Genomic DNA, 24746 nt, shown 5'->3' with positions numbered 1-24746 from the left:
AAATGGCTGAATGCTTTCTGTGACTAGTTGCTGACCTAACATAATGAATGATATGTTCTGCTTTCGCCAAAAAGCCTTTTTGAAATCGGACACTGTGGTTGGATTAACGAGAACTGTATCTTTAAAATGGTGTAAAATACTTGTATGGTTGAGGAATTTTAATTATGAGATTTCTGTTTTATTTTGAATTTGGCACCCTGCAATTTCACTGGCTGTTGGCGAGGTGGGACGCTAGCGTCCCGAATGATCCTAGAGAGGTTAAAAGAAGACCACAGACCAAGGGTTAACCACAGAGTCAGCTAGAGGCTGGGAAGAGCAGTCAACCAGGGTAAAACACATCACGTTAATCTCAAATAAAAAAAATGCTGAGATGATAAAATGCCGGTTAAAAGTATCACTTATCACATTCTTCTCACGTAATGATGCCAGGGTCAGACAGAACTTGCTTAAGCAAGGAAGAATAGGAATTTGTACGCTTTAGTGCATTAACTTCTTTTACAAAATTTAGACGGATCAGCAGCAGAGTCAGAGATGGAGCTTAAAAAGTAGCTTGATTGTAACAATCTTAGGCGTAGTGGGTGCGGAGTCAGGTGCAGGAGGCAGAAAGTTCTGAATAGCGCTTTATTCAGCACCGAGCAAAATAGTATATACAACGAAACTGAGCGTCATAAAACAAGGAGGAGTCGTGACATTGATTTAGCTTTCTTAATCAAAATAGTACATATGTTTCTCAGTCTGAAGGAATGCCAATCCACTACAGTCAGTTATCCTTGCTTTGTCCAAGACCTGGTCTGAATGAGCTCAGATAGCTCCGAAGAGTTAACCCTCCATATCTTTAACTCTGGATTGTTTAAAAGGGGCATGTTTATCTGCCAGAGGAATAAAGGCTACAATTTCTAGAGCCAACTCAGGGTCAAGAATAGAGGAGACAGTGGATCATTTAGACTAGAACATTTAATCTAAAAATCCTTGAGGAGAAAAATAACATCATAACATAAAACTCTCCTTGAGGACAGCAAAAACGTCACCCCCACGGCAGGCAGCAAGTGGATCGATCCGCCTGTCCATTGACACTCAGCTGCAGCCCTGGTGTTGTCTTTTCCCAATCGATAGGGAAAGTGCACCAACAGAGGTCACGGAAATGACAGCATGGTGATTGTGAAGGCATACCATGCAACACACACACACACAGTGTGTTCTCCGAACTGTTGAATCAGCAATGGAGTTGAAGTTCTAATTTAAGTATGCTAAAACACAGTTTGAAGGAACTTGAAGGTAGTTTCTGGGGCCATTGCTAACTAGCGTTAACTGACTGAAAATCTACAAGAGCAGCTAGCATGCAGAAACATAAAATTTTAGCTGTTCCTGTAGACTTCCAGTCATTGCGCTAGTTAGCAATGGCTCCTGATACTACCTTAAATGTCCTTCAAACTGCATGCAGAGACATACAAATGGTATCCATGAGTTCATGAGTAGAAAAATAGGTACATTTACAAAATGTTGCACTATCCCTTTAAAGCCATGTGTAAGTCAATAAAAGGAGGGAACAGTTACTGTATATTCTGTGTTAGGGTTCACTAGTGGCTTGAAACAGGCGGATGATCCTCCTTATTGGCCAAGGAATGGGTGTCTAAGACTGAAAAAGAGTTGTGATTGGGTGGTAGGTGCTGACTTGCGGGAGGATAGGTCATACATGTCACTTAATAGATTGGATGATCTGCTTGGTCAATTTGGTTTTGAAGGTTTTTGCCTGGAATTTCATCAAGCAAACTTTCATAGAACATTTTAATTGAGTTTTATTTCTGCAGCATTTTCTAATTATGACATGTTGGTAGCACTTTTTTTACGCTACACATTTTTTTCTGGAATTTATTTCCAAATGACATAGTAAAATGGTCATAACACAATAGTAAGAGTAATTATGTAAGAGATAATTGCCTCCGTTCTTTACATTACCTTGGAAATAATGGACGACACAGCGGAGTTCATTTTTCTAATGTAATGTACAGAATGGAGGTGTCGATCCCACTTGTGCCACAGTTGCCAAAGCAAACAATACTAAAGCACACATTTACCGATATAAATAACATGTTTTCCATTTTTTCTATCATGATTGCAATGTGTCCAGATGTCTTTTCCAACTATCCCGATATCTTTTCCAACTGTCCCAATATAGGACATTTATTTATTTATAGGGGACAATGCACATTAATTAACATCAATATTACAATAATGCAACATTCATGTAAATGTGCCGTGGTTAGCCAAAAGATAATTTGCACCTGTAGTCCCAGGGCAGGTAAGGGCAATTTCACAGTCACAATACACATACTCAATAAAACAATACAACATACAAATACATTACATCCAATAATATATCATTCTAACAACAACAACACTGTCATCAACTGTCGTCTTACATATGAGGAACCACAGACAACTCATGTGTACAGATTTGGATAGATTTGAGCCATGTTTTCAATTTAAATGTAAAAGTACATTAATCAGTGCAGCTTCTCAAGTCCATGGGCATTGCATTCCAGTATATGGTAGCTCTCACAGAGAAGGCCGATTGACCGAATTTACTGTGTTGAAAAGGGACAACGCAATCCCCTCTAGTTACTGCCCTTGTTATCCTGGAGGTGCTTTCCTTGAGCAGGATATTTAAACTTTTATTTAACCTTTATTTAACTAGGCAAGTCAGTTAAAAACACATTCTTATTTACAATGACGGCCAACCCCGGCCAAACCCAGACGACGCTGGGCCAATCGTGCACCGCCCTATGGGGCTCCCAATCACGGCCAGATGTGATGCAGCCTGGATTTAAACCAGGTACTCCAGTGACACCTCTTGCACTGAGATGCAGTGTCTTAGACCACTGCGCTACTCGGGATATACTGGCAGAGGGGTGGAGTGGCAAGACCATGCAAGATCTTAAAGCTGAGGCTTGCATCTACATACTGCTTAAAGCTATCCAGACTGAACGTTCCAACCGGAGAATTCCTATGTCTGTAGAGAAGCAATGGAACGCAGGTCGCTATCATGTGAAATGTGCGTGATCAGGACCTGGCTCTCTGCCAGACACCTGACTCATTCAGCTCCCATTCAGCTCCACATCACAGTAGAAGCCTCATTCAAGTTTCTAAAGACGGTTGACATCTAGTGGAAGCCCTAGTAAGTGCAACTTGATCCATATCCCACTGTCTATTCAATAGGGGCTGTGATGAAAATTGACCAACCTCAGACTTCCCACTTCCTGTTTAGATTTCTTCTCAGGTTTTTGCCTGCCATATGAGTTATGTTATACTCACATACATCATTCAAACAGTTTTAGAAACTTCAGAGTGTTTCTATTCAATACTCATAATAATATGCATAAATTAGCAACTGGGAATGAGGAGCACGCCGTTTACTCTGGGCACCTTTGGGCACCTTTGGGCACCTTTCATCCAAGCTACTCAATACTGCCCCTACAGCCATAAGAAGTTTTAAGGTCTAGGCATTTTCCGGGCAATGGACCCAAAATATCAATGTTTTATTCCTCAAGCCACTTAGTTATCATTTTTGCCTTATGGCAAAGTGCTCCATCATGCTGGAAAAGGCATTGTTCATCACCAAACTGTTCCTGGATGGTTGGAAGAAGTTGCTCTCAGAGGATGTGTTGGTACCATTCTTTATTCATGGCTGTGTTCTTAGGCAAAATTGTGAGTGAGCCCACTCCCTTGGCTGAGAAGCAACCCCACACATGAATGGTCTCTGGATGCTTTACTGTTGGCATGACACAGCACTGATGGTAGCGCTCACCTTGTCTTCTCCGGACAAGCTTTTTTCCGGATGCCCCAAACAATCAGAAAGGGGATTCATCAGAGAAAATGACTTTACCCCAGTCCTCAGCAGTCCAATCCCTGTACCTTTTGCAGAATATCAGTTAGTCCCTGATGTTTTTCCTGGAGAGAAGTGGCTTCTTTGCTGCCCTTCTTGACACCAGGCCATCCTCCAAAAGTCTTCGCCTCACTGTTCGTGCAGATGCACTCACACCTGTCTGCTGCCATTCCTGAGCAAGCTCTGTACAAGTGGTGCCCCAATCTCACAGCTGAATCAACTTTAGGAGGCAGTCCTGGCGCTTGCTGGACTTTCTTGGGTGCCCTGAAGCCTTCTTCACAACAATTGAACCGCTCTCCTTGAAGTTCTTGATGATCTGATAAATAGTTGATTTAGGTGCAATCTTACTGGCAGCAATATCCTTGCCTGTGAAGTCCTTTTTGTGCAAAGCAATGATGACAGCACGTGTTTCCTTGCAGGTAACCATGGCTGACAGAGGAAGAACAATGATGTTTTGTGGGGATTCAGTTCAGAGAGACTTTGCAATTCATCTGATCACTCTTCATAACATTCTGGAGTATATGCAAATTGCCATCATACAAACTGAGGCAGCAGACTTTGTGAAAATGTATATTTGTGTCATTCTCAAAACTTTTGGCCACGACTCTATGTGACCAATAAAATGCGCAGTGCCTAAGTAAAGATATAAGTAATAAGTAAAGATACTGTATGTATTTACTGACTTGGGTCTATGGTGGCAAAATTGCTGGTATGTTAATCCAGTGTATCTATGTATTTAACTAAAGTCATATGATGTACTAATGAGACTTGCTCCCTCTGCTAGAACACTCCACCTTTGTCTACATGACTGACTCACGGTTCTGGACTTACAGCCAAATGCTGTTTCTCCATATCCTGTTATAGAGCAGTAGACTGAACTAAGCTGTGAGAGACGAGCAAGACAAATGTTTGTGGTTCTTTTGAGAACAGTGTTGTGACAATGAGCACTGAGAAATGGTGTGACATTTCTCAACAAGACCACACCACAAACCAACAGCAGCCTCATAGTTCCATAGTCCTTTGGCTGAGACCAAACTCTATTTCGTTTGGCTCTTAACTCTGCACCTTTTGAGTGAGTGTTATTAACTGCTCCGCTACGGCCCCTCTGCTCCGCTACGGCCCCTCTGCTCCGCTACGGCCCCTCTGCTCCGATACGGCCCCTCTGCTACGCTACGGCCCCTCTGCTACGCTATGGCCCCTCTGCTCCACTATGGCTAGAGGAGCCGGCCGGCCGACTGAGAGGGCCCTAGAGGAGCCAGCTTGCTGAGAGGGCCCTAGTGGAGCCGGCTGGCTGAGAGGGCCCTAGTGGAGCCGGCTGGCTGAGAGGGCCCTAGTGGAGCCGGCTGGCTGAGAGGGCCCTAGTGGAGCCGGCTGGCTGAGAGGGCCCTAGTGGAGCCGGCTGGCTGAGAGGGCCCTAGTGGAGCCGGCTGGCTGAGAGGGCCCTAGTGGAGCCGGCTGGCTGAGAGGGCCCTAGTGGAACCGGCTGGCTGAGAGGGCCCTAGTGGAGCCGGCTGGCTGAGAGGGCCCTAGTGGAGCCGGCTGGCTGAGAGGGCCCTAGTGGAGCCGGCTGGCTGAGAGGGCCCTAGTGGAGCCGGCTGGCTGAGAGGGCCCTAGTGGAGCCGGCTGGCTGAGAGGGCCCTAGTGGAGCCGGCTGGCTGAGAGGGCCCTAGTGGAGCCGGCTGGCTGAGAGGGGCCTAGTGGAGCCGGCTGGCTGAGAGGGTGAATTGTGGCAAAATTGCTGTTATGTTTATCCAGTGTATCTACACATTTAATTAAAGTCACATAATCCTGGACAATCAGACCACCATTATATTACGTTTGCAATCGCAACAAATAATCTGCTCAGACCCCAACCAAGGAGCATCAAAAGTCTATAAATTCTCAGACAACACAAAGATTCCTTGATGCCCTTCCAGACTCCCTCTGCCTACCCAAGGACGTCAGAGGACAAACATCAATTAACCACCTAACTGAGGAACTAAATTTAAGATCCAGAAAGACTTTGCCGACTTCGAAGTTTACATACACTTAGGTTGGAGTCATTAAAACTAGTTTTTCAACCACTCCACAAATTTCTTGTTAACAAACTGTAGTTTTGGCAAGTCGGTTAGGACATCTACTTTGTGCATGACAAGTAATTTTTCCAATAATTGTTTACAGAGAGATTATTTCACTTAACTCACTGTATCACAATTCCATTGGGTCAAACATGTATATACACTGAGTTGACTGCCTTTAAACAGCTTGGAAAATTCCAGAAAATGATGTCATGGCTTTAGAAGCTTCTGATGGGCTAATTTGACATAATTTGAGTCAATTGGAGGTGTACCTGTGGATGAATTTCAAGGCCTATCTTCAAACTCAGTGCCTCTTTGCTTGACATCATGGGAAAAAATCAAAAGAAATCAGACAAGACCTCGGAAAAGTCTGGTTCATCCTTGGGAGCAATTTCCAAACGCTTGAACGTACCACATTCACCTGTGCAAACTATAGTATGCAAGTATAAACACCATGGGACCACACAGCAGTCATACTGCTCAGGAAGGAGACGCGTTCTGTCCCTTAGAGATGAACGAACTTTGGTGCGAAAAGTGCAAATCAATCCCAGAACAACAGCAAAGGACCCTTGTGAAGTTGCTGGAGGAAACAGGAACAAAAGTATCTATATCCACAGTAAAACGAGTCCTATATCGACATAACCTGAAAGGCCGCTCAGCAAGGAAGAAGCCACTGCTCCAAAACCGCCATAAAAAAGCTAGACTACGGTTTGCAACTGTACATGGGGACAAAGATCATACTTTTTGGAGAAATGTTCTCTGGTCTGATGAAACAAAAATAGAACTGTTTGGCCATAATGACCATTGTTGTGTTTGGAGGAAAAAGGGGGAGGCTTGCAAGCTGAAGAACACCATCCCAACCGTGAACCACAGGGGTGGCAGTATCATGTTGTGGGGTTGCTTTGCTGCAGGAGGGACTGGTGCACTTCACAAAATAGATGGCCTCATGAGGATGGAAAATTATGTGGATATATTGAAGCAACATCTCAAGACATCAGTCAGGAAGTTAAAGCTTGGTCACAAATGGGTCTTCCAAATGGACAATGACCCTAAGCATACTTCCAAAGTTGTGGCAAAATAGCTTTAAGGACAACAAAGTCAAGGTATTGAAGTGGCCGTTACAAAGCCCTCACCTCAATCCTATAGAAAATTTGTGGGCAGAACTGAAAAAGCGTAGGCGAGCAAGGAGGCCTACAAACCTGACTCAGTTACACCAGCTCTGTCAAGAGGAATGGGCCAGAATTCACCCAACTTATTGTGGGAAGCTTGTGGAAGGCTACCCGAAACATTTGACCCAAGTTAAACAATTTAAAGGCACTGCTACCAAATACCAATTGAGTGTATGTAAACTTCTAACCCACTGGGAATGTGATGAAAGAAATAAAAGCTGAAATAAATCACTCTCTACTATAATTCTGACATTTCACATTCTTAAAATAAAGTGGGGATCCTAACTGACCTAAAACAGGGAATTTTTACTAGGATTAAATGTCAGGAATTGTGAAAAACTGAGTTTAAATGTATTTGGCTAAGGTGTATTTAAACTTCCGACTTTAACTGTATGTCCAGTTTAGATTTAATGCACTCCAGAAAATAGCATTTGGCTGTTTCAGTAGAATGGTTAGTTCTGAATTGTATTTGATGTATGGAGTTGCCCTGATTGAGGTGATCAGTCAGATGATCAGCCACCTATCTTTCAGCTACTTTTGATAGCACTGGAAGATTGCTTATAGGTCGGTCATTTTCCACCAGTGTTGGGTCACCAGATTTTAAAACCGGTATCACTGCAGCAGACTTCCAAGCATTGGAGAAGAACCCATATTTGATGGACAGATTAACTAGATGTACAATAGGGGCAATCATAGAATATTTGTGTCTCTTCAGGAATTCAGTGTCTAGACCAAGTACATATTTTGTTCTAGAGCTCCTGAAGAAGCTAATAATAATGTCCACTGCTGATGCTGAGATTTCAGGAATTCTGAACATTGGTTTATTATTATCTATGGGAGTGAGAACTGTGGTCTTGGTTGAAAATCTTTGAGCCAGTTCCCTTACAGAGCCAACAAAAAAAGTGTTAAAGGTGGTGGATATGAAATTGGAGTCTTGAATTAGAATCCCATTAACATTTAAATTGGGATATTTTTTTTACTTTTCAGCTCCTCTCCCTGTTAGTTTAAGATTTTCCAAATCCCTTTGCCATTTCCTTTTGCTTCATTGATCATTCTGAAGAATCTGATTTTGCTTATTTTTTTTAATATGCCTTACCATCTTATTTCTCAGTGATGTAAATAGACATCTGTCATCATTCTGACCAGACTTCAGTGCTTTTTTCAAGGAAAGATCCCATTCTCTCATCTGCCTCCAGAGGTCCTCGTTGAGCCATGATAGAGAGGTTTTCCTTCTTGGTTTACGTAGAAATTTCCCGGTAAAAGAGGTATCCACTTTGTCAATAGCTGACAGAAATGTTCTGAATCCAGACTCTGGGTCTTCATTGCTTAACAGATCAGACCAGTCAATTTGACGTATAGCTTAGTTAGTTAAAGCTTAGTTATTTATTCGATCAGGTCTGTTAGTAAACACCAGATCAATTTGAGTCTGGGATGTCTGTGTTTATCTGGTTGGTCTTTGTATTATTTGAGTCAGGTTAAAATTGTCTGTGATCTCTTAGAGTTTTCCTGTAAGTTTTATTTTCACAGTTTATATTGAAATCGCCCATGAAGATGATCTCCTTATGATCACATTCTTTAAGCATGGCATTTAGATGGTCATAAAACGAGATATCAGATATCGGTGGTCGATATAATCCAATAATAGTGAGACATATGAGGGAAGAGGAACACATTCAGCCTGAATATATTCATGGAATATCCAGGGACATTAAAGGCAGAAATAGGAGAAGATTTCTTCAGCCATTTTGCAGGGAAACAGAAAAAAATCAAGATCAGAGTCATTCAATAAATATTCTACCTGTTCACTCTTAGAAATAATACTACGAATATACAGATGACCTTCTCATATTCCTCAAGGGTCCCAGAGTAATTTAGACTGATTAACGGTTTGAAAACGTTTAATGGTACAATGTTTTCAAATTGCTGGTTTTAATGTCCATTCTTGAATGCCTTTCTAACCAATCAGATACAAGTATTCAACAATGCTGTGGTATAATATTAATTCGTTTTCACTATTTGGTACCAGGTAATTACCAATTTTGAAAAATGATTTTATGTACCAGATAAAATACCCATTGATTCCTCAAACTCATAGTTTTAACTCCAGTGTTAAGGTACTTATAGTATAACAACATATGCAATTTATCCAAATTGTCTTTCAGTCATGCGTTTGGGTGGCCCCAGCGGGAATCAAACCCACAACCTCTGGCTTTGCAAGCACCACACTCAATCAACTGAGCCACTCACGACCACAGTATCAGCAGCCAACTGTAGGCCTACCATTGCTGATTCGCTGAAGCAGGTCAGTGAGAAAACTAATCATGGCATCCTCTCTGTGAGTCACATGGGTCCTCTACTCTCAGCTCTGAGGTGATCAGAGCTGGGGGGGTTGAGTGGCAATCAGGAGAATGATAGAGAATGAGGTTGGCAGCCAAACCAAGCTCCATGCAGTCTAATGGTGTATCACACAGAGCCTGTATAGATCATATCTTCTCGGTCTGTATAATAGTCAGAAATAGATTACATGAAGAGAAGCCTACTTTTGCATGTTTCATTGATTTCCAGAAACTGTTGATTTTGTAAATAGGGATATTTTAGCCTATAGTTTGTTAAAGACAGGAGTTATTGGGAAATTGTATCACGCAATCCAGTCTCTTTACAAAGTACCAATTGCTTGTGTGCGAATTAATGAAAATTGTTCCGATTTGGTTTCCCACACCCTCGGGTATAAAACAAAGACATGCCTTATCACCGACTGTTTGCTATGTTTATAAATGATTTGGCAAAATAAATTAAACAGTTAAATATTGGAGTAAGATGTAATGATGAAATGCTAAGTACCCTTTTATATGCTGATGATATTATTTTGATGGCAGAAACTGAACAAGACCTGCAGAACATGTTATTATGTACAGTCAGTTAGTGTAAAAAATGGAGACCCAGACAAAAACACAGATAGTACCTGTTTTTCTCAAATGCATTAAGAGAAGTGTTTTGGTGAAGACATTCTTGAGTTCAGTAACAATTTTAAATATGTGGTCTTTTTTTTTAATGAACATATTACCTTTCTATATGGAACATTTGCCCTGTCCGAATCAGAAAGTAGAGCTCTTAGGGGAGTTATAGGAAAACAAAAACACTCAAAGATATTGGTCATGCTATGTATTCCAAACTGTATCAGACATGCGTGTGTCCTGTTCTGGACTATTCAGCAGGAGTGTGGGGTGCAAAGCATCTCAAAAATGAACATGTCCATAACAGAGCAGTACGTTACTTTTTAGGTATCCACAAGTTTGCACCTATACTTGCAATAACTGGGGACATGGGCTGGGAACCCTGTGAGGTGAGATGGAAGGTGTGTATGGTGAGACTTTGGAATAGACTGTTGGATATGCCAACTGCCAGAATACCTAGCAAAGTTTTTTAATGGGATCTATCCAAAGGGGGAGCCTGGGCAACTGATATGTCTGACCTTATCCAACAGTCTGACTGTGAACATCCTGTATGAAAACCAAATTAAGGGAACAAAGAAGACCTCTCCAGTAGGTACCAAAACGTTCAAAGGCCATTTTCTCAAAAGTTATTAGGGCTATCTTCTGTATACCACCCCTAACTTGTCACAGCACAACTGATTGGCTCAAATGCATTAAGAAGGAAAGAAACTCCACAAATGAACTTTTAACAAGGCAAACCTGTTAATTTAAATGCATTCCAGGTGACTAACTCATGAAGCTGGTTGAGATAATGCCAAGATTGTGCTAAGAGTCTTGGTGGTTCCAAACATCTTCCATTTAAGAATGATGGAGGCCACTGTGTCTTGGTTTCATCAGACCAGATAATCTTGTTTCTCATGGTGTGAGAGTCTTTAGGTGTCTTTTGGCAAACTACAAGCTGGCTGTCATGTGTCTTTTACTGAGGAGTGGCTTAGGAAGAATCTTGGTGGTTCCAAACTTCTTCCATTTAAGAATGATGGAGGCCACTGTGTTCTTGGGGACCTTCAATGCTGCAGAAGTGTTTTGGTACCCTTCCCCAGATCTGTGCCTCAACACAATCTTGTCTCGGAGCTCTACGGACAATTCTTTCTTCCTCGTGGCTTGTTTTTTTCTCTGATATGCACTGTCAACTGTGGGAACTTATATCGACAGGTGTGTGCCTTTCCAAATCATGTCCAATCAATTGAATTTACCACAGGTGGACTCCAATCAAGTTGTTGAAACACTTCTAGCATGATCAATGAAAACAGGATGCACCTGAGCTCAATTTCGAGTCTCATTGCAAAGGGGCAGAATATTTATGTAAATAAGGTATCTGTTTTTTATTTAAATGCAAAATATATTTGCAAAAAAATCTAAAAACCTGTTTTCACTTTGTCATTATGGGGTATTGTGTGTAGATTGCTGAGGATAACAAAAACAATTATTTTAGAATAAGGCTGTAATGTAACAAAATGTTGAAAAAGTGAAGGGGTCTGAATACTTTCCGAAGGCACTGTGTGTATATATATATATATATATATATTATTAACCTTTATTTATTTAGGCAAGTCAGTTAAGAACAAATTCTTATTTTCAATGACAGCCTAGGAACAGTGGGTTAACTTCCTTGTACAGGGGCAGAACGACAGATTTTTTCCTTGTCAGCTCAGGGATTAGATCGTGCAACCTCTCGGTTACTAGTCCAACGCTCTAACCACTAGGCTACCTGCCGCCCCAATGTATGTACAATGGGGGGAAAAGTATTTAGTCAGCCACCAATTGTGCAAGTTCTCCCACTTAAAAATCTGAGAGAGGCCTGTAATTTTCATCATAGGTACACTTCAACTATGACAGACAAAAAGAGAAAAAAAAATCCAGAAAATCACATTGTAGGATTTTTTATGAATTTATTTGAAAAATATGGTGGAAAATAAGTATTTGGTCAATAACAAAAGTTTATCTCAATACTTTGTTATATACCCTTTGTTGGCAATGACAGAGGTCAAACGTCTTCAGTAAGTCTTCACAAGGTTTTCACACACTGTTGCTGGTATTTTGGCCCATTCCTCCATGTAGATCTCCTCTAGAGCAGTGATGTTTTGAGGCTGTTGCTGGGCAACACGGACTTTCAACTCCCTCCAAAGATTTTCCATGGGTTTGAGATCTGGAGACTGGCTAGGCCACTCCAGGACCTTGAAATGCTTCTTACGAAACCACTCCTTCGTTGCCCGGGCGGTGTGTTTGGGATCATTGTCATGCTGAAAGACCCAGCCACGTTTCATCTTCAATGCCCTTGCTGATGGAAGGAGGTTTTCACTCAAAATCTCACGATACATGGCCCCATTCATTCTTTCCTTTACACGGATCAGTCGTCCTGGTCCCTTTGCAGAAAAACAGCCCCAAAACATGATGTTTCCACCCCCATGCTTCACAGTAGGTATGGTGTTCTTTGGATGCAACTCAGCGTTCTTTGTCCTCTAAACACGACGAGTTGAGTTTTTACCAAAAAGTTATATTTTGGTTTCATCTGACCATATGACATTCTCCCAATCTTCTTCTGGATCATCCAAATGCTCTCTAGCAAACTTCAGACGGGCCTGGACATGTACTGGCTTAAGCAGGGGGACACGTCTGGCACTGCAGGATTTGAGTCCCTGGCGGCGTAGTGTGTTACTGATGGTAGACTTTGTTACTTTGGTCCCTCTGCAGGTCATTCACTAGGTCCCCCCCGTGTGGTTCTGGGATTTTTGCTCACCGTTCTTGTGATCATTTTGATCCCACGGGGTGAGATCTTGCGTGGAGCCCCAGATCGAGGGAGATTATCAGTGGTCTTGTATGTATTCCATTTCCTAATAATTGCTCCCACAGTTGATTTCTTCAAACCAAGCTGCTAACCTATTGCAGATTCAGTCTTCCCAGCCTGGTGCAGGTCTACAATTTTGTTTCTGGTGTCCTTTGACAGCTCTTTGGTCTTGGCCATAGTGGAGTTTGGAGTGTGACTGTTTGAGGTTGTGGACAGGTGTCTTTTATACTGATAACAAGTTCAAACAGGTCCCATTAATACAGGTAACGAGTGGAGGACAGAAGAGCCTCTTAAAGAAGTTGTTACAGGTCTGTGAGAGCCAGAAATCTTGCTTGTTTGTAGGTGACCAAATACTTATTTTCCACCATAATTTGCAAATAAATTCATAAAAAATCTTATGTGTTTTTCTGGATTTTTTTTTCTCATTTTGTCTGTCATAGCTAGTGTACCTATGATGAAAATTACAGGCCTCATCTTTTTAAGTGGGAGAACTTGCACAATTGGTGGCTAAATACTTTTTTGCCCCACTGTATGTTCAGTGCCTTCAGAAAGTATTCAGACACCTTCACTTTTTCAACATTTTGTTACATTACAGCCTTATTCTAAAATGGATAAAAAAAACATTTGCATTCCCATTCAGTCGCTGACCGATAAATCTCCGGTCGTCGGTATTAGGCCTACTGATTGATCAACTTTTACTTGTGACAAAGTCAGCAAAGGACATCACTGCATTTGGAATGCATTTGCAGCCGAAATGGACTCAACCAGAAAAATTATATGACACAACTTAGCCACAACACCCAGTGGGCATGCGTGATGATGTAGCCCAGGGATGAACTCATCATTTTGTATTTTATTTATAATGGCTGAAAGCTACTGCCAAGGCAGAATTAAGGCAGTTTATGCCGTTTTAAAACATTACAATACATTCGCAGATTTCACAACACACTGTGTGCCCTCAGGCCACTTCTCCACCACTACCACCTATCTACAGTACAAAATCCATGTGTACATGTATGTATAGTCCATATGCATGCATGTGTGCATATGTTTGTGTTGCTGTTTTTAAATCAAATTTTACTGCTTGCATCAGTTACTTGATGTGGAATAGGTCCAGGTCCATACCCAAACAGTTCGAACTACTAATTTTGAAAATGACTCTCTCCAGAAATAAGTCTCTCACTGTTGCCGCCTGCTACCGACCCCCCTCAGCTCCCAGCTGTGCCCTGGACACCATTTGTGAATTGCCCCCCATCTAGCTTCAGAGTTTGTTCTGTTAGGTGACCTAAACTGGAATATGCTTAACACCCCGCCAGTCCTACAATCTAAGCTAGATGCCCTCAATCTCACACAAATCATCAAGGAACCCACCAGGTACAACCCTAACTCTGTAAACAAGGGCACCCTCATAGACGTCATCCTGACCAACTGGCCCTCCAAATACACCTCCGCTGTCTTCAACCAGGATCTCAGCGATCACTGCCTCATTGCCTGTATCCGCTACGGAGCCGCAGTCAAACGACCACCCCTCATCACTGTCAAACGCTCCCTAAAACACTTCTGTGAGCAGGCCTTTCTAATCGACCTGGCCCGGGTATCCTGGAAGGACATTGACCTCATCCCGTCAGTTGAGGATGCCTGGTCATTCTTTAAAAGTAACTTCCTCACCATTTTAGATAAGCATGCTCCGTTCAAAAAATGCAGAACTAAGAACAGATACAGCCCTTGGTTCACCCCAGACCTGACTGCCCTCGACCAGCACAAAAACATCCTGTGGCGGACTGCAATAGCATCGAATAGTCCCCGTGATATGCAACTGTTTAGGGAAGTCCGGAACCAATGCACGCAGTCAGTCAGGAAAGCTAAGGCCAGCTTCTTCAGGCAGAAGTTTGCATCCTGTAGCTCCAACTCCAAAAAGTTCTGGGACACTGTGAAGTCCATGGAGAACAAGAGCACCTCCTCCCAGCTGCCCACTGCACTGAGGCTAGGTAACACGGTCACCACCGATAAATCCATGATTATCGAAAACTTCAATAAGCATTTCTCAACGGCTGGCCATGCCTTCCGCCTGGCTACTTCAACCTCGGCCAACAGCCCCGCCCCCCACCGCTGCTCCTCGCCAGGTTCTCCTTTACCCAAATCCAGATAGCAGATGTTCTGAAAGAGCTGCAAAACCTGGACCCGTACAAATCAGCTGGGCTTGACAATCTGGACCCTCTATTTCTGAAACTATCCGCCACCATTGTCGCAACCCCTATTACCAGCCTGTTCAACCTCTCTTTCATATCGTCTGAGATCCCCAAGGATTGGAAAGCTGCCGCAGTCATCCCCCTCTTCAAAGGGGGAGACACCCTGGACCCAAACTGTTACAGACCTATATCCATCCTGCCCTGCCTATCTAAGGTCTTCGAAAGCCAAGTCAACAAACAGGTCACTGACCATCTCGAATCCCACTGTACCTTCTCCGCTGTGCAATCTGGTTTCCGAGCCGGTCACGGGTGCACCTCAGCCACACTCAAGGTACTAAACGATATCATAACCGCCATTGATAAAAGACAGTACTGTGCAGCCGTCTTCATCGACCTTGCCAAGGCTTTCGACTCTGTCAATCACCATATTCTTATCGGCAGACTCAGTAGCCTCGGTTTTTCGGATGACTGCCTTGCCTGGTTCACCAATTACTTTGCAGACAGAGTTCAGTGTGTCAAATCGGAGGGCATGCTGTCCGGTCCTCTGGCAGTCTCTATGGGGGTGCCACAGGGTTCAATTCTCGGGCCGACTCTTTTCTCTGTATACATCAATGATGTTGCTCTTGCTGCGGTCCCTGATCCACCTCTACGCAGACGACACCATTCTATATACTTTCGGCCCGTCATTGGACACTGTGCTATCTAACCTCCAAACAAGCTTCAATGCCATACAACACTCCTTCCGTGGCCTCCAACTGCTCTTAAACGCTAGTAAAACCAAATGCATGCTTTTCAACCGATCGCTGCCTGCACCCGCATGCCCGACTAGCATCACCACCCTGGATGGTTCCGACCTAGAATATGTGGACATCTATAAGTACCTAGGTGTCTGGCTAGACTGCAAACTCTCCTTCCAGACTCATATCAAACATCTCCAATCGAAAATCAAATCAAGAGTCGGCTTTCTATTCCGCAACAAAGCCTCCTTCACTCACGCCGCCAAGCTTACCCTAGTAAAACTGACTATCCTACCGATCCTCGACTTCGGCGATGTCATCTACAAAATGGCTTCCAACACTCTACTCAGCAAACTGGATGCAGTCTATCACAGTGCCATCCGTTTTGTCACTAAAGCACCTTATACCACCCACCACTGCGACTTGTATGCTCTAGTCGGCTGGCCCTCGCTACAAATTCGTCGCCAGACCCACTGGCTCCAGGTCATCTACAAGTCCATGCTAGGTAAAGCTCTGCCTTATCTCAGCTCACTGGTCATGATGGCAACACCCATCCGTAGCACGCGCTCCAGCAGGTGTATCTCACTGATCATCCCTAAAGCCAACACCTCATTTGGCCGCCTTTCGTTCCAGTACTCTGCTGCCTGTGACTGGAACGAATTGCAAAAATCGCTGAAGTTGGAGACTTTTATCTCCCTCACCAACTTCAAACATCAGCTATCTGAGCAGCTAACCGATCGCTGCAGCTGTACATAGTCTATTGGTAAATAGCCCACCCATTTTCACCTACCTCATCCCCATACTGTTTTTATTTATTTACTTTTCTGCTCTTTTGCACACCAATATCTCTACCTGTACATGACCATCTGATCATTTATCACTCCAGTGTTAATCTGCAAAATTGTAATTATTCGCCTACCTCCTCATGCCTTTTGCACACATTGTATATAGACTCCCCCTTTGTTTTCTACTGTGTTATTGACTTGTTAATTGTTTATTCCATGTGTAACTCTGTGTTGTCTGCTCACACTGCTATGCTTTATCTTGGCCAGGTCGCAGTTGCAAATGAGAACTTGTTCTCAACTAGCCTACCTGGTTAAATAAAGGTGAAATAAAAAAATAAAAAATAAAAAAATAGAGTTTCATGTAGTCATGACTCTATGTAGTACTGTGCACCTCCCATAGTCTGTTCTGGACATGGAGAATGTGAAGAGACCTCTGGTGGCATGTCTTGTGTGGTATCCATGGGTGTCTGAGCTGTGCACCAGTAGTTCAAACAGACCACTTGGTACATTCAACATCTCTCATTAATACAGGTGGTGATGAAGTTAATCTCTCCTCCACTTTCAGCCAGCAAAGATTGACATGCATATTATTATTAGCTCTCTGTGTACATCCAAGGACCGTAGTGTCTCCCAGCTCTGCGTACCCACATCCATACCCAAACATTTGTATTTTTTATTTAACTAGGCAAGTCAGTTAAGAACAAATTCTTATTTTCAATGACTGCCTAGGAACTGCCTTGTTCATGGGCAGAACGACAGATTATTACCTTGTCAGCTCGGGGATTTGATCTTGCAACCTTTCGGTCACTAGTCTAACGCTCTAACCACTAGGCTACCTGCCTCCCCATGCGGTCAGCGCTGGCCCTAAGCAACATTTTGTTGGCCCATCCCCAGTCTTTAATATGATATCTGGTGACAAATGGTGATACCTAACAAAATCAATGGGGGCCCCCTTTCGGTAATTCATCCATGATTACTACAAGTATAAAACACGTTAGCTGACATGGGCTAATTGAATGACTGTCAGTGAAAAACTGCTGATCCACATCCACATTTCGAAATTGACCTTGTGTATTCTACTATTCTAACTATCAACAGTAAGTTGAGACTGAGTCCCCCCCCCCAAAAAAAATCCCTGTGCCAAATGGAACAAGACACTTTTAACCCGCATCGGCCCTGAGAGATGCACAGTGAGGAGTATCCTGAGTGAATAATTTCCGCTTGACACGACAGAAGGTTTTGGAGAGAGAGAGAGAGAGAGAGGCCCGCTCGGTGATCCATTTTAGAATAGCATGAGTGTGTGACTTATTCACGGTGGAGGATTCACTTGCGTGCGTGTCACTTGCTGTAACCTAAAAAAAGCTACACTGGATGGAATTGTCTCAGTTGCTAGAACATGAGAATCACCAAAACACCCCACAACTGCACTATCATTCTGGACAAAATGAGAGATGGGAATATTAAGTGATCGTCTATGACAAGAGATCGTCCTGTTTATGGAAGTGTCCTCAAGCCATTTCTCAGCACAATGTGGTATAGGATATTCATGAATGATCAGACCATTAGGCCTTCTTGCTGATATCATCTGTTTCAATGTGACTATGGTCATCAATCAAAGCGTGTCGAATGACTTTATTGCCCTCGCCCCCCCCGCCTCCCCCCTCCCCCACAACTGTTACAGGCCTATATCTATTCTACCCTTCCTCTCTAAGGTCTTCGAAAGCCAAGTTAACAAACAGATCACCAACCATTTAGAATCCCACCGTAACTTCTCCGCTATGCAATCTGGTTTCCGAGCTGGTCATGGGTGCACCTCAGCCACGCTCAAGGTACTTAAATGATATCATAACCACCATCGATTAAAGACCTGGCCTAGGCTTTTGACTCTGTCAATCACCACATTATCGGCCTTGGTTTCTCAAATTGGAGGGCCTGTTGCCCGGACCTCTGGCAGTCTCTTTGGGGGTGCCACAGGGTTCAATCCTCAGACCGACTCTTTTCTCTGTATACATCAATGATGTCACTCTTGCAGCTGGTGATTCTCTGATCCACCTCTACGCAGACGACACCATTCTGTATACTCCTGGCCCTTCTTTGGACACTGTGTTAACTAACCTCCAGACGAGCTTCAATGCCATACTCTCCTTCCGTGGCCTCCAACTGCTCTTAAATGCAAGTAAAACTAAATGCATGCTCTTCGACCGATCGCTGCTCGCACCTGCCCGCCCGTCTAGCATCACTACTCTGGATGGTTCTGACTTAGAATATGTAGGCAACTACAAATATCTAGGTGTCTGGTTAGACTGTAAAATGCAGTCTATCACAGTGCCATCCGTTGTCACCAAAGCCCCATATACTACCCACCACAACAACCTGTATGCTCTCGTTGGCTCGCCCTCGCTTCATATTCGTCGCCAAACCCACTGGCTCCAGGTCATCTATAAGTATTTTCTAGGTAAAGAATTATAGATGAAAGCCCCGTCATATCTCAGCTCACTGGTCACCATAGCAGCACCCCGTAGCATGCGCTCCAGCAGGTATATTTCATTGGTCACCCCCAAAGCCAATTCCTCCTTTGGCCGCCTTTCCTTACAGTTCTCTGCTGCCAATGACTGGAACGAATTGCAAAAATCACTGAAGCTGGAGACTCCCTCACTAACTTTAAGCATCAGCTGTCAGAGCAGCTTACAGATCATTGCACCTGTACATAGCCCATCTGTAAATAACCCATCCAATTACCTCATCCCCATATTGTTATTTATTTATTTTTTTGCTCCTTTGAACCCCAGTATCTCTACTTGCACATTAATCTTCTGCACATCGATCACTCCAGTGTTTAATTGCTAAATTGTAATTAATTCACCACTACGGTCTATTTATTGCTTTACCACCCTAACCTTACCTCATTAACACACACTGTATATAGACTTTTCTACTGTGTTATTGACTGTACGTTTGTTTATTCCATGTGTAACTCTGTGTTGTTGTTTGTATCCCACTGCTTTGCTGGTTAACGTGCTCAACATCTGCTCTGAAGAGAGCTCATGTCTGAAGGAGGGTTAAAAAAAACACCCTGTTAAGAACTCTTTTTTTATTTTATTTTTTATATATATTAACTTTCAATGTCGCAGGTCGCAGTTATAAATGATAACTTGTTCTCAACTAGCCTACCTGGTTAAATAAAGGTGTGGGAAAAAAATTGCTAGACCCTCTCTTTTTTAATTAGGTTTACAGTATAAGGTAGAGAGATGCAGTGCCTCGGGACAGCCGGTATCCAGCTGGTTCATGTGTGTGGTAGGTTACAGGTACAGATACAGGCTACTAGCCTAGGGACTAGGTTTGCATTACCTCGCCCCCAGTCCATAGGCTATATTGCGCGCAGGAAGTATGTCTGGTGCGCGAGATCGGTTTGTGTAATGTAGACCTGCCTTTCTCATAGCCTTTGGTGAAATGATGTTGAATTATGGAATGTATCTGCTGCTGGCGCACCTACTGCCAAGCAGCCCACCATCACTTTCGTTTACAATGCACCACTTCTCTCTAACTCTCTTTCTTCCCTCCTGCTCTTTCTCCCTCCCTCTCTCAACCACACACACACACTCGCTAAAGCCCGCTTCCTCTCTCTCTCGTTGGTTTCCTTTCCCTCTCTTTCTCTCAGCCTCCGATAATTCCTCATCCGAACCACAATCACGTAGGATTGCATAGAGCGAAAAAGAAAGGCTGTTTGCAAACCAGGCAATGAAGAGTGGACTTCACCGGTTGCTTTGATAGTACTTTTCACCACAGGCTACAAGTGAGATTTGTGCTTCGATTTTTCCCACTGGACACAGACGTCAATTCAACGACTATTCCACGTTGGTTGAAAGTCATTTTAAAAGAAATAACGTGGAAACAACATTGGTTCAACCACTGTGTTCGAATGATGTCAGTTTAGGATGCTCATTACCTGTCATGACAACATATATTTTCCGACTGTTCTCCAACTTGTTATAACTCTCCGTCTTCCAGAGAACATTGAGGTTTCGAATTTAGATTTTTTTTTTACCTGCTGCTCGAGTGTCGAGCCCGTAGTAGTCCAAAAGACCATGCCGTCCGCGGGCTGGTGAGGCGTACATGAACAGTGAACTCAGAAAGTTGTGCAATGTCGAGCACTAGAAATTGACGAGGAGTGAAAACGATGGATAATGAAACTATTTACGGGACATTTTATCAGGATAACTGGGAATAATCTGGACTGGAGATAAAGGAGTACCTTTGAGAAATGTGCACAATGTGCTGAATGTAAAATACAAATGTGTTTATTTAGAGATATAGTAGCCTACATATTTGTAAAGACTGCCTTTGCAATATTTCATATGTATATCGATGTTGTTACAGTTATTTAGATCGCAAATATGTTTGATTTCAACATTCAGCTTGTTCAGTCATTTTATGCACCTTACCTACATATTTATCATCATGGCGCACTTACGCAACCTTATGCATTGGACCAGCCATAATCAGCACCCTCAGCAGTATCTTCACAACATCTCGCTCATAGTAGATGCGGAGACGATTCAAGTGGTCTACACTAAGGTTAGCCTACCGGGGAGATGGCGGCGGCGCTCGCCAGCTCCCTGATACGACAGAAACGTCAAGCAAGAGAGGCAAATAGCGAAAAGGTCGCTACTTCGAAACGGCGCACCAGCCCCAACAAAGATCCCCGCTCCTTGTGTGAGAGGCATATATTTACTGTCTTCAACAAAATTCGGTTCTGCAGCGGCAAGAAAAGACCAGTCCGCAGGAAGCCAGGTCAGTGACCTCAGAGCAGGGCTGCGTTCAGTACATTAAAACGTAATATAACGTTCAATTTAACGGAAACGGCGCTGTACTGTTACTGTTTAACGTCACTCATTGCTTCAAGATCACACCCTGCACATCCATTGAGCGGAGCAAACATATCTGTCTGTTCAATAATTTACAAGAACGTTTTGGGGAAACGTGTTGTTCAGTTCAAATCATTCCGCAAATTCAGAATTTGCTCAAATTGAGCTGTACACTTTAAAAAAAATCAGCAAAATCAGGTAAATTGATAAACGCACACTTTGTTTAACCTCAATGTCAACTTGTTTTCACATTGCATTGTTGTTTTAAGTTGTACAGATAATGTATTTGAAATGTTTTCATTGTATTTTGAACGCTTTCAGACTGAGCATTTGAAATGTTATGAGTACTTTGGGGGTCAGGGAAAATGTATGGGAGTAAAAAGTACATATCTTTAGGAATTTAGTGGAGTAAAAATAGAAGTTGTCAAAAATATAAATAGTAATGTAAAGTACAGATACCGAAAAACGTACAGACTTAAGTAGTACTTCAAAGTATTTTTTCTTTTCACCACTGAGCATGCCACCATCAGAGTCAATTCAAACTTTTTGCGTGTTCTTATGTTGGCATATTACATCATTTTAAAGAAGTCCATAACTGAACATTGATATACACAGTTGAAGCAACCTCTCTCCCCTCTTCATTTCACATGGGGGGGACATCCGAGTTTTTAAATCCATGTAGGATACTGGTCAAGTGAGTTACAACAGCAATGCACCAAGGGCTATTTAGTCTGGTTGTCTACAGGTAAATGTTTATTAGTTAGGGGGTTGCTGCACTGAGTGCCCTTAAAACAACAAAAAACATTAAAAAAACACATTTTTCACAAATCACGTGAAAAATGTCACGTGAAAACAAAAAATGCACGGACCAGACATGGTTTTCGGACACATAAAGTTTTACATGGATTTTTAACATGACTCAGACTAGTGGTTTTCCAACATTTCACATGTGATATTCTAAACCAGCATGTGCTTTTGAAACTGGCGGGATTAGATCCCAGGTCTCCCATGGGAGAAGCCAATGTCTTGACCATGCATATTTATTATCAATTTCTCTCAATCTCAGATATTGACTGTTCAATTCAAAATAGGGCTGTCCATTTTTTTATTTTTTTTACGTGACGATCATTCATGTTATTTATCGAATAATGCTATTTATCGAATAATTAACTATATTTAATTATTACGTAATTTAAATGAATCATGTAACAATTAACTAATTAGTATCTTGGGGCACCATGGGAAAAGTTTGTTTAATGAGTTACCGTTTCCCGAATTAACTCATTAACTCATTACAGTCAATAATTAATAATTTCCTAATTTCAGTCTCATTCTGAATGTCGTTGACCTCGTAAATCTGCACGAACCCTAGCCTAAAACATGAATAAGCGATGCACAAATTGGCTTAATTATTTATTTACTAACTAACTAAATAATCACGCAGAATTACATAAACACACACACTATTGTAGCCTGTTTATTAAATGTAACAAAAACCAATGGACAGCTAACAATAACAGAAGCTAAAAATGGCTAGCTAGGATGAAATGGAAGGCTAATAATAGAGTGGATAGCTCAGAAGTAAGAAATAATTATTTTTATGCTCAGGTAGGTAGGCTATGTAACCTTTTTATAGAAAAAAAGGTTTATAGAATGCAACACATTAACACCTTTTGACATGTGAGGAGAATAACACTATTTCACCCCCACATGTGAACTTACAATGGTTGTGACGTTTCTTACATATGAAACTGCAAATGTGATTTTCACGTGATTTGTTTTTCAATTCACATGTAAGGTGAAAACACGCTATTCTCCTCACGTGAAAAGGTGTTGTTAACATGTAATCTATACATTTAATACATGTGAAAATATGTTTTCACATATGAAATCTAAGCTCAACATCTGAAAACATATATTTATCATGTGAAAACGTGATTTTCACATGTTGTTGTTGTGCGGGTTCCTCCAGTACTTGAAGTGAAGGAAGGCACACTAATGAACTGGACCAGAGCTATTAGTGTCCAGGGTAAGGTGAAGCATTTTCTGGTGACAGTTAGGCTACAAGTTAGTCAGAGGTCTGAGAGTATCATATCTGTCACCGATGGATAAGAAGAGGTGGACCACACATTTCTGCATCATATTTAACATATCTTTCCACCTTTCAGGGTTTCTATCATCCACTGGGTCCACCTCATCATCAGCATTTAACTGGCACACCGACTTGCTCTAAATAGTGCTGTATTTTAGTCTTTTTATGTCTCTTCCTGCATAATTTGGGTGTTAGGCGGCTGTAGTGCCAAGTTTATCTGTCCCATATTGTGTGCCCAGTTCATGATCTGGAGGTGGCGTCTTTGACCGTTTATTTTTCAGTTCAGTTTTGACCCATCAACTGAAACCTTTTTTTTTTTATCTACAAGACTGGGAGATGGTTTAGATGGTTTTCCACTGATTAGTGTTATGTTGGTATCTGCATGCTCTGAATGCCCTTAGTACAATTAGCTGTTGTTTTCCCTGGTCAGCCCCTAATCATTGAAATGGGTACTGAGGGTATGAGGGCATGGCATTCAAGTGTTTTGGTGCCTAAGTGACCTGGGCCGTGGTCATCGCAATGGAAATCTAAAATGAGCTATTCTTATTTTTACACATTCAGGTAGTCCCTCCCTGTTTCAGTCCATTTTATTCTGTTTGGTGCTTAATAAACACGACCCAAGCAGCTAGCTAACTCTTATCCCTGTTGTGTTATATTGCAGAGCCGCAGCTGAAGGGCATTGTGACTCGACTGTTCAGCGAGCAGGGCTTCTACCTGCAGATGAAGCCGGATGGCACTATAAATGGGACCAAGGACGAGAACAGCGACTACAGTGAGTTTATATGACACACATTACAGTTCCCAACATGCACATCTCCTATCATACAATCTGAAAGTACAATACACTTTGTCCTGGTGAGGTCACGTGGGTCTGAAAAAATGCCTAGCCCTTACGATGACAAATGCCATTTCATCATGACACACCACAATCTAGAATTCCACAGATATCACCTGTGCAAGCCTCAACACTCAACACACACCCACTCAGGCCAGGTCAGGCTAGGAGCATTCCCGTCCATCTGTCTGGTGGGAAGGGGATCTGTCCCCTCCATGACTTACATGCAGTACCAGCCTAGAGGTACACAAGTTACGTGCATGCGTGTGTGCACACCATGGCTTGTGTTTCTTGTGCGTGCACACACACACACACTAAAGTGATAGTTTAATAGATGCAGGAGTCACTTGATAGAG

General features: G+C 42.5%; 1 protein-coding gene across 8 annotated transcripts in view; it reads left to right on the top strand.

The window, feature by feature from the left end:
* LOC110507309 (fibroblast growth factor 12) overlaps positions 1-24746 on the top strand; it is a 256067-nt gene that overhangs the window by 209244 nt on the left and 22077 nt on the right. For 6 of the 8 annotated variants that reach the window (XM_090224178.1, XM_090224177.1, XM_021587208.3 and 3 more), the window contains one exon: positions 24217-24327. In XM_090224178.1, the coding sequence (XP_090080304.1) occupies positions 24276-24327 (52 nt within the window). In that variant the 5' untranslated portion in view covers positions 24217-24275. Of the gene's footprint in view, positions 1-9271; positions 9412-21175; positions 21390-24216; positions 24328-24746 lie in introns of those variants that run through there. The other 2 variants (XM_090224181.1, XM_090224182.1) reach the window with 2 other exon arrangements.

Source organism: Oncorhynchus mykiss, chromosome 27 (genome assembly GCF_057628025.1).
Source record: "Oncorhynchus mykiss isolate SJ-2025 chromosome 27, ASM5762802v1, whole genome shotgun sequence".
Classification (NCBI taxonomy): Eukaryota; Metazoa; Chordata; class Actinopteri; order Salmoniformes; family Salmonidae; genus Oncorhynchus; species Oncorhynchus mykiss.
Note: the sequence above shows the minus strand (reverse complement) of the source record. Positions and strands in the feature narration are given on the sequence as shown.